The sequence below is a fragment of the Convolutriloba macropyga genome, chromosome 4, assembly GCF_964194025.1.
Source record: "Convolutriloba macropyga chromosome 4, txConMacr16.3, whole genome shotgun sequence".
NCBI lineage: Eukaryota > Metazoa > Xenacoelomorpha > Acoela > Convolutidae > Convolutriloba > Convolutriloba macropyga.
The window spans coordinates 35,040,447-35,051,312 of record NC_134471.1 but is presented as its reverse complement, the minus strand read 5'-3'; the positions used below and the strand labels follow the sequence as shown (position 1 = coordinate 35,051,312).

General features: G+C 37.5%; 1 protein-coding gene across 3 annotated transcripts in view; it reads left to right on the top strand.

Moving 5' to 3' along the window:
• The first annotated feature begins 407 nt into the window (after positions 1 to 407).
• The window catches only part of LOC142337638 (uncharacterized), a 114,803-nt gene continuing 104,344 nt past the window's right edge, over positions 408 to 10,866 (top strand). For all 3 annotated transcript variants that reach the window (XM_075387021.1, XM_075387022.1, XM_075387020.1), the window contains exons 1-5: positions 408 to 583; positions 663 to 819; positions 997 to 1,037; positions 1,375 to 1,558; positions 2,103 to 2,613. In XM_075387021.1, the coding sequence (XP_075243136.1) occupies positions 458 to 583; positions 663 to 819; positions 997 to 1,037; positions 1,375 to 1,558; positions 2,103 to 2,613 (1,019 nt within the window). In that variant the 5' untranslated portion in view covers positions 408 to 457. The remainder of the gene's footprint in view (positions 584 to 662; positions 820 to 996; positions 1,038 to 1,374; positions 1,559 to 2,102; positions 2,614 to 10,866) is intronic.

Genomic DNA, 10,866 nt, shown 5'->3' with positions numbered 1-10,866 from the left:
GCCGCCTAAGGGTCCTTGACCCACGAATGGGTCAAGTACGTACGAAAAAGAAAAAATAGGTAAATTAAGAAATGCCCCTCCCCAACACTGGGTGAATATAGGCTGGTCAAGTAGGTGTGAGGCAGAGGGAGTTATTTATAACGTTTATAATGCATTTCTGTCAGAGTGCAAACTCCGCCAAGTTTTCAAGGTTACCATTTGGATTTCAATCTTAACGGTCAGTTATTGCAATCGCCTGGAAGAATCAGTACAAAGTTTAGGTTGTTACCGTTTCTGTGTTATCCTGGAGCAATTCAATTTTTGTGAAAGTATGGGTGCATGGTGCTTTAATACATGGATGCATATCGAACTAGGTTTTGTAAACTTGACTGCCGCTGTGTCGACTATCTCTGTCTTTCTGACGAATCATGTTTTGTCTGCGTTTCAGAAAATACTTGTGAACATCGGGTGCCCTTGAATGGCGGAGAAATCCGCAGCTTACGAAGACTCCTTTCCCCAGGCTGAAAGCACTGTAGATAGTCCTGTAAAACAGCTGAACGAGCAGGCAGATAACAAGCAGATGGAACCTCAGACTGAAAATGAAGTAATTGCTGGCAAATTTCCGTTTTATATCAAACTTTTTGAAAACACTGATGATTTTGTTTTGTATAATGTTTTTTTAGAATGCAACGTCTGAGATTCAATCATCTACGATTAATGCTTGGAAGCAGCCGGCTGTCGCCTCTGAATCTTTGTTTCATTCCATGCCCAGTGATAAACCTAAAACACCTAACGCTGACTGCGTGAAAGCAGAGTCAAAGCCAAAGATCCCAATCAAAAGTTGGTATATTTCTTCCCACTCAGTTTCGTGATTATTACCAAAATGTTTAATACTTAAATTCTAATTTCTTTAAATTTTCTAGATAAATCACATGGTATCATTTGAAAACTTAATTTATATACGGATAACTCACATCTGTTGTCCAGGCGTCAGTAGTTAAGAGTATTTTTGTTTAGAAGAAAATCCGTGGAATGAGGTGAAACAGCCTGCGAAAAATGTAAGTAGATATATACTAGCGTGTTTTTATCTTCCAGATAGACTAAATAATATTTGCTAACAGCTCTAATTTTGTCCTTACGGCAGTTCTAACCTATTGAAGTTGTCTCGAAATTTTTATAGTAGCAACAAAAATCGGTTTTATGAAATATGAAATTAGGAGTGTGCGAGTGTTTTTTTTTTCAGCGTGGTATATACCGATTAAAAAAGCGGATTTCGGCTTTCTCCAATAATCACACAGGGCAGTAACCTAATGCGTTCACTTCGATTAACGTAAATTTACTATGAAGAAAAAGATCCACTCCTTAAGCCTATGTCATACGTTATTGTTTTAACAGCAGTCTTCTGTCAATTCTGGCGACTGGCCCAGTCTTAAAGACGAAGAGAAGTCCTCAAATGTGAAAAAGGACAACAAGACGACAGTTGAAGATGTTGGAAGTGAGCCCAAACCTGAAGAGCGAGAACAGGGCGAGAAGAAGAAATCACCTGAAAAGAAACCGAAAAGAAGAAATAAGAAGAAAAGTGAGTTTTCACTGAACTTCATTCACATTTATGAAGCGCAAGTTTATAGTTATCCGATCAAATTTGCCATCAATGAATGAGGCAAATGGTTGCAAGGAACTCGATTTTAGATATCTGTTACGATGGATTGCTATTGATCTCATTTTTTGTCAACCCCTTTTGGACATAATCAGACTGCAGCAGTCATAAGTCTTCAGCGATTTGTATGTTTGCATCCCTGTTCAGAATACAGTAAGCTAAATTTTATGTCTAATCTTAGTTAAAACACTCACGTGCACATTTTAAACTGCCGAAAGTCTGCAGTGCCAGAAGTCAAAATGCCAGAAGTTGCTACTTAGCCAGAAGTTGAATTTCGTTGACTTTCGTCATTTCAAAACGTGTTTTAGGCATGATTAAGTGACTCTGCAGAAGTCACTTCGAAATTCTGACTTAATATCTCGAACCACTTCGCGGATCTCGATAAACGCCAGAAGTTCTGTGACTTCAAGCAAAGTCACTTAACCATTACTTAAGCATCATTGATATATTGCATTCAATTTTCCAGATGCCAAAGCGACTGGGGGTGACGCATCCACGACAGAGCAATCTAACAACAGTGCAAATAGTAACAACAACTCCAATCAGAGTAGTACAAGCAAACCGCAGTCTACCACCGAACCACAGTCTCAAACCACAGAAGTCGTTGCTCCTTCCAATAAAAATAACAAAGCCAATACCAACAATAACTCTAAACCTCACCCTCCCTCGCAAAGGAAAGGATCAAAAGATATCGCTACTTCCGGGAATGTCCCACAAGTTCAGCAGGGCGCCTTTGGCCTCAATAATAGCCAATCTGCAGCTGGGGTGACGTCAGCTAATGCAGCGAAAAAGAAGTGGGTCAAGGTGCCGATAGATCTTCCGCGAGCATCTACTAATGCTCTTGCAACTGCAAAAAGTGCATCATCAACAGCAGCAGCTACGACCAACGGACCTCAACCTATCAGTAGCAAGGCTAAAAAGAACAAAAGGAGAAGCGCTAAGAACAGATCTGGGGCTCCAAAAGTCATTGAAGGAGGGTAAGTGAGCACGAGATATCGTTTGAAATCGAATTACTTTTATTATAGCTGTAAGCTGAGCGAAGCTATATTGCGGTGCTCTTGGTTTTTTATAGCTGCGAAGCTGTAAGCTGAGCGTAGCTATATTGCGGTGCTCTTGGTTTTTACAATTCAAAGAATTTGAATTGTATTGGGGTGCTGTCTTTTTTTTTTTAAGATCTGTTCACACATTTTCATGATTTTTGAAGTCAAATTGGAGTAGTGATTTTGGTCACGCCGAAACAGGAAATGGAGCGAAAAAGCGAGTGGTTTTGCGGCTTGAATCTTTTTCGCTCTAATTTTAAAGTAGAGTGAGAAAACGGTGTTTGAACAAAAATTCGGTTTCTCGTTAGTGGTTTTTTGTTCACATGCGGCAATTTCACTCTGATTTTTACTGTTTTTTGTCGATTTTTTGGACCAGATTTTTCTCTAAATGGTTTTCCCAATCCATTCACAGCTCAATCTAGACCTAGTTTGTTGTTTGAATTAAATTTTCATTTCTCGCTAGTGGTTTTTTTTGTTCACATGCGGCATTTTTGACATCGATTTTCCGTTTTTTCTTATTTTTTGATCTGATTTTTAAAAATGGTTTTTTCAATTCACTCATAGTCGATTCTAGGTCTAGTTTTTCTGTTTATTCAATGAAAATTCTTTGAATTGTACGTCAGGACTTGTCCTGCTATGTTTTTTTGTTTCGTCGTCTGACGCTCTTTTTTCGTTTTATTTTTGTTCACACAGCAAAGCTGAAAAAGTCAAACTTTCTGAATGACTTATTCCTCTCACTAACGGCATTTGCGCGCGTGACGTCATTTCTCACTCGCTTTAGCGATAATTTTTTAGGTTATTTGCGTGATTGGATTTTGATCATACGTGACTTACCTCACTCAATAAAATGACTTTTGCACTTTAGAACTTAAGTTTAATTCGAATTTGTTTAAGGTCAAAGGAACTCATATGTGCTGTGAAGGTCCCTTATAAGAGGCTTCTGTGGAATGAATTTTAACAACTTTTATTGATTTATCGCTGAATGTTTTTTAGCCTAGTTTTTTGAGCGGCGTCGATTTATCAATTTAGATCTGTATCTGTTTCTATCTCTATTATATGGCACGCAGGTCTATTCTTTCGCAGTTATTCCGGCAATCTGCCGGCTATGTTTTTACAATTCAAAGAATTTGAATTGTATTGGGGCGCTGTCTTTTTTTTTAAGAACTGTTCACACATTTTCTTGATTTTTGAAGTCAAATTGGAGTAGTGATTTTGGTCACGCCGAAACAGGAAATGGAGCGAAAAAGCGAGTGGTTTTACGGCGTGAAATTTTTTCGCTCTAATTTTAAAGGAGAGTGAGAAAACGGTGTTTGAACAAAAATTCGCTTTCTCGCTAGTGGTTTTTTGTTCACATGCGGCAATTTCACTTTGATTTTTACTGTTTTTTCGATTTTTTGGATCGGATTTTTTTCTAAATGGTTTTTCCAATCCTTTCATAGTCCGTTTTAGGTCTAGTTTTTTTTAGTCAATGAAAATTCTTTGAATTGTACGTCAGGACTTGTCCTGCTATGTTTTTTTGTTTCGTCGTCTGACGCTCGTTTTTCGTTTTACATTTGTTCACACAGCAAAGCTAAAAAAGTCAAATTTTCTGAATGACTTCTTCCTCTCACTAACGGCATTTGCGAGCTTGACGTCATTTCTCACTCGCTTTAGCAAAAGTTTTTAGGTTATTTGCGTGATAAGATTTTGATCATACGTGATTTACCTCACTCAATAAAATGACTTTTGCACTTTAAAACTTAAGTTTAGTTTGAATTTGTTTAAGGTCAAAGGAACTCATTTGTGCAGTAAAGGTCTCTAATAAGAGGCGTCGGCGGAATGAATTTTAACAAGCTTATTTATTATAAGCTTATCTATTAACAAGCTTATTAATTAATTTATCGCTGAATGTTTTTTACCTAGTTTTTTGAGCGGCGTCGATTTTTTTTTCAATTTAGATCTGTATCTGTTTCTATCTCTATTATATGGCACGCAGGTCTATTCTTTCAAAGCTATTCCGGCAATGTGCTGGCTATGTTAAAGTTGTTTGTTAGATAAGTTTGTAGCATTTATATTAGTCCTGCTGGTCTTTTTAATTGCTCTCAAACGAAGTTTGTAGCAATTATATTAGTCCTGTTGGTCTTTTTATGCGATTTTTCGTGTGACCGATTTTTCGTCTGACCCACTTGACTTCAAAAACAGGATAAACAGGTAGCGCATTGAGGTAATTAAGTTCTCTTATAGCAACAGCTGCAAATCCTTCTGGCCGTAAGGGCCCCGTGCAGCCAAAGACCCATCTCCCGCCGTTCCCCCTCCCGCTGCGGTTACTTCACCCACCTTCAATTAACCGAAAGCTAGCCGTACTAAACCGTGGCTGGCTACTGACGAAGCCAGTGGGTCGTTTGAGAACAATTCGCCCAACGTTAGTCGGTTATAATTTATGTAATTTTTCATTCTACCAACTTTTTGTCATATTGTTTTTTCGTCGGAGCATTTGACTTACTTTTCGTCATCCAAAAGGGGGATAAATAGGGAAAGACCGGAGGGTATTAAGTTCGCTCAGAGTCTTACAGCTCACTAGTCTCTAAGTATCCGATTCACCGGAAGCATTTAGGATGCATAAATTCATGTTGTGAATGGGGGTTCTTAGAGTTTGACCCCTCCCCGCTTCCTTTCACTACTCCCCCGCCACCCCCCCCCCACTTCGCCCGCACTTCTTTCCGCCCGTAACACGCTCACCACCCTCCCCACCCCCTCATTAACGCTAAAGCTAGCCCACCGAAGCCACAGCTAGCTACCGAAGAAACCAACAGCTGATAGCCCGTTGTTTGAGAGCATTTTGCCCGACGTTAGTCGGTTTTTGTTTAAAATTTGACAAGTTAATGTGTTTTTGTTCCTGCAATTATTTTTAGAAGGCACAGGGTTTAAAAAGAAGCAGGCATTAAATGCTGAAGGCATTGCAACTCAGCAAATGAATTTAGAATTTTATGTATAAGAATATAGTTCTGAAACGCCGAAGGCAATTAGATCTAATTGCCAAGGGTGGGTGCTTCATTTCTGATGGCTTCTGATGAAGTTCTTACATAGTTTCAATGGGTTATCTACTATGAAAAACACGATTACTTGTTTTTGTTGTTTCTGACATCAAGAACAAAAATTAAGACAATTTTTGCTAATTTTATGTTGCTTATTTGTCCCTTTCTTGCCTCTTTCGATCTCTGATATAGTCTCTGACATGTTCCTGCTAGCCCTCAGGTTAGTTCTTCTGTAGATTTTGGCAACAGCGATCCGAAGACTTGATTACTTAACGTTTGGGATTGAATTTTGCAACGTATGTAACAGAAAATTTTCAAGCTTAAAGCTTTCAGTTTTCTTTTTTAACCGTTATGAGTTCTTAGTTGAATTGGTTTTTTAGAGCCAAGTTTACAAAATACGCATTCAAGGGCAAGTAGAAGAAAAAAGAATGACAAGCAAAATTTATCGATAACTTCAATCAAAGCACAATCGATATGTTTACAACGTATCAACATACTTGGCAACTATTCTTAGTAATTGAATAAAATACATGTACTGAAACCGAAATTCGGGCTACCTCCACTTCCACTTAATCAGTACTTTGACCTATGAGTACACCAGTCGAGTACACCAGTCACATTTTTGGAGTCAGAGACTCACCATATTTGCCTCACATGCTTTGCGAAAAATGGCTCGTGACAACGAAGAACAGTTTCCAGTTGCTCTCAAATATGTAGTACGCAAAATTTACGTGGTTGATCTCTATGTTGCCACAAATTCACTCGAAAGTGCGCAAAAAATACTGCAAGGAATGCGAAAAGTTTTATCCAAAGGAAGTTTCAACTTAACCAAATCGAATTCAAGCAGTCCTGAATTTATGAATTCATTGCAACCTAAAATCAGATTGAATCCTGGCAACGCTGTCCCTCAGAACCAATAGGTACTTGGTTTACCATGGAACGCAGCATTAGATTGCTATGTGATTGAAAGTAAACTACTATAAAGAATCCAGATTACAGGCAACATAACTCAAGGAGTATTACTCAAATTGGCGGCGTCTTTGTTTGATCCCCTCGGGGTTCATAGCGCCTCTAACAATTCGACTACGAAAAGTTTTACAAGCCACCTGGAACCATCGTCCAAAATGAGACAAGCCTCTTTTACTCGATAACACCCAGGTTTTCAGTAAGTTAAGGGAAGAAATTCCTGCAATTAAGGACTTAGAAATTCTTAGGAATTTTTGTCTAGACAAAAATGTCAGCTGAATTGATCGTCATATCTTTACTGAAGCTTCCGAATACACTATCTGCCGTCTAGTACTTGCGAATTGAGTACTCAGATCGATCCATCTACGTTAATTTTGTTTTGGGCAAGGCTCGCGTAGCCCCAATAAAAACTATCTCCAACCTAGAATTGCAAGCAGCTGTATATGGTGATCAACTAGCCCAATTTATCAAAGAAGAACAAGATATAGTTTTCAGATTGTGTTTTTTAGTCTGACAGCACTACAGTCCTATACTGGCTGAGAAAACCTGAAATGCGCCATAATGTTTTTTGTGGCGAATCGAATAGCCAGAATTTTTTAGTTGTGTCCTCTGCTTTCGATTGGAAATACGTTTAATCCATAGCTAACCCCGCAGATGATGGAACTCGAAGATATAGTGTTGATTAAATGATGTCAAAATCTAGATGGATTTCAGGCAAGCAAAATTTATCGATAACTTCAATCAAAGCACAATCGATATGTTTACAACGTATCAACATACTTAGCAACTATTCTTAGTAATTGAATAAAATACATGTACTGAAACCGAAATTCGGTTTACCTCTACTTCCACTGAATCAGCACTTTGACCTATGTACGGCTTATGAGATCAATTCTAAGATTCTGATTGATTGGTTTTAGGCGAGATGTTGTGCAGATTATTTGACAACTGTTCGGTATGGTTAACAAATGGGTTTTTGCATAGCACATGGCTTCACATTCATTTTCAGAAAGTTTTTTATATTTCAAGTGTCGACAAGTTTGTCGTTTTCCCTTCCTCTACCCTCTAATTTTTTCAAATAATTTTTCTATTATTGCCCATTTTTTGATCATTACTATCTTGGAATTTTCTCCTAGAACTTTGGTATTCACTTAGCTGATAACAAAAAGTATAAAACCTAACTGCTAATTTTTTTACTTATCGCCTACGTTGACCTATTTTAAATATGTTTGGCTCATAGTGTTAAATTGGCGTGCATATCGCTGTTTTCGCATAGCACTTAGCTTTATATTTCTATATTCTGAAAGTTTTCATTTCACGTGTTGACAGGTTTCTTGTTTGCCCATAATCTACTTTCCTAAATTCCAAGCATTTTCTCTTTTCGTAGCGAACTTAGCTATTCAACCCACTGTTAGCAAAAGTACGTGAAATCTAAATGCTCACATTTGATTTTCTCTAATTTTCTTTACCTATTTTTGTAATATGTTTTCATAATGTTCAATTTGTGCTCCTATTGAGTTTTAATCATTAGTGATTTCTTCAGATTGTTTTATAGACTTGTCCTTTTGTTTTTCTAACTCACCCGAAGAAATTTGCTTTCTTTTATCTAATTTTGCCGTATAGTATTATTGTAATTTTTTTTCTATGGTCGAGCTCCTTTTTTCCCTCTTGCTGCACAATTTTGGTATAAACCCTGCTTTTAACACTGCTGATAACAAAAAGTACATTCATTTTTTAAAAATTTTTTCGTAATGTTCAGTTGTTGGCCTTCCTAAAGGTCATTTTAACCACCCGAATATGGTAACCTCCTTTTTGTAAGATTACACATCAACGCTTCCTTACAGAATTACAGCAAAAATACGAGGAACACTGCAAAAGATTTGCAGAACGGCGATGTCACAAAAGTTTGTCAAATAAACGAACAACTAGATGAGAAAATTTCTTCTTCCTTCATCACCCCGTCACTATTGAGAAAAAACCTGGCAAAGTGCGCCGTGTCACTGATGCATCAAGTGGGTTTCAGGGTCAGTCCTTAAACACTAATCTTCTGAAGAGTCCAGATTTGCAAAGCAATGTTAGCGGTGATATTCTGAGATTTCGGGAGAGCGAGATAGCTCTTTCCGCTGATATTGAACAAATGTTCATGCAGGTTAAAGTTTCTCCTGCAGACAGAAATTTCGTGCGCTTCCTTTGGAACAATGATGGTCGTTTTGATACTTACGAGTACATCAGTCACATTTTTGGAGTCAGAGACTCACCATATTTGCCTCACATGCTTTGCGAAAAATGGCTCGTGACAACGAAGAACAGTTTCCAGACGCTCTCAAATATGTAGTACGCAAAATTTACGTGGTTGATCTCTATGTTGCCACAAATTCACTCGAAAGTGCGCAAAAAATACTGCAAGGAATGCGAAACGTTTTATCCAAAGAAAGTTTCAACTTAACCAAATCGAATTCAAGCAGTCCTGGATTTCTGAATTCATTGCAACCTAAAATCAGATTGAATCCTGGCAACGCTGTCCATCAGAACCAATAGGTACTTGGTTTACCATGGAACGCAGCATTAGATTGCTATGTGATTGAAAGTAAACTACTATAAAGAATCCAGATTACAGGCAACATAACTCAAGGAGTATTACTCAAATTGGCGGCGTCTTTGTTTGATCCCCTCGGGGTTCATAGCGCCTCTAACAATTCGACTACGAAAAGTTTTACAAGCCGCCTGGAACCATCGTCCAAAATGGGACAAGCCTCTTTTACTCGATAACACCCAGGTTTTCAGTAAGTTAAGGGAAGAAATTCCTGCAATTAAGGACTTAGAAATTCTTAGGAATTTTTGTCTAGACAAAAATGTCAGCTGAATTGATCGTCATATCTTTACTGAAGCTTCCGAATACACTATCTGCCGTCTAGTACTTGCGAATTGAGTACTCAGATCGATCCATCTACGTTAATTTTGTTTTGGGCAAGGCTCGCGTAGCCCCAATAAAAACTATCTCCAACCTAGAATTGCAAGCAGCTGTATATGGTGATCAACTAGCCCAATTTATCAAAGAAGAACAAGATATAGTTTTCAGATTGTGTTTTTTAGTCTGACAGCACTACAGTCCTATACTGGCTGAGAAAACCTGAAATGCGCCATAATGTTTTTTGTGGCGAATCGAATAGCCAGAATTTTTTAGTTGTGTCCTCTGCTTTCGATTGGAAATACGTTTAATCCATAGCTAACCCCGCAGATGATGGAACTCGAAGATATAGTGTTGATTAAATGATGTCAAAATCTAGATGGATTTCAGGCAAGCAAAATTTATCGATAACTTCAATCAAAGCACAATCGATATGTTTACAACGTATCAACATACTTAGCAACTATTCTTAGTAATTGAATAAAATACATGTACTGAAACCGAAATTCGGTTTACCTCTACTTCCACTGAATCAGCACTTTGACCTATGTACGGCTTATGAGATCAATTCTAAGATTCTGATTGATTGGTTTTAGGCGAGATGTTGTGCAGATTATTTGACAACTGTTCGGTATGGTTAACAAATGGGTTTTTGCATAGCACATGGCTTCACATTCATTTTCAGAAAGTTTTTTATATTTCAAGTGTCGACAAGTTTGTCGTTTTCCCTTCCTCTACCCTCTAATTTTTTCAAATAATTTTTCTATTATTGCCCATTTTTTGATCATTACTATCTTGGAATTTTCTCCTAGAACTTTGGTATTCACTTAGCTGATAACAAAAAGTATAAAACCTAACTGCTAATTTTTTTACTTATCGCCTACGTTGACCTATTTTAAATATGTTTGGCTCATAGTGTTAAATTGGCGTGCATATCGCTGTTTTCGCATAGCACTTAGCTTTATATTTCTATATTCTGAAAGTTTTCATTTCACGTGTTGACAGGTTTCTTGTTTGCCCATAATCTACTTTCCTAAATTCCAAGCATTTTCTCTTTTCGTAGCGAACTTAGCTATTCAACCCACTGTTAGCAAAAGTACGTGAAATCTAAATGCTCACATTTGATTTTCTCTAATTTTCTTTACCTATTTTTGTAATATGTTTTCATAATGTTCAATTTGTGCTCCTTTTGAGTTTTAATCATTAGTGATTTCTTCAGATTGTTTTATAGACTTGTCCTTTTGTTTTTCTAACTCACCCGAAGAAATTTGCTTTCTTTTATCTAATTTTGCCGTATAGTAT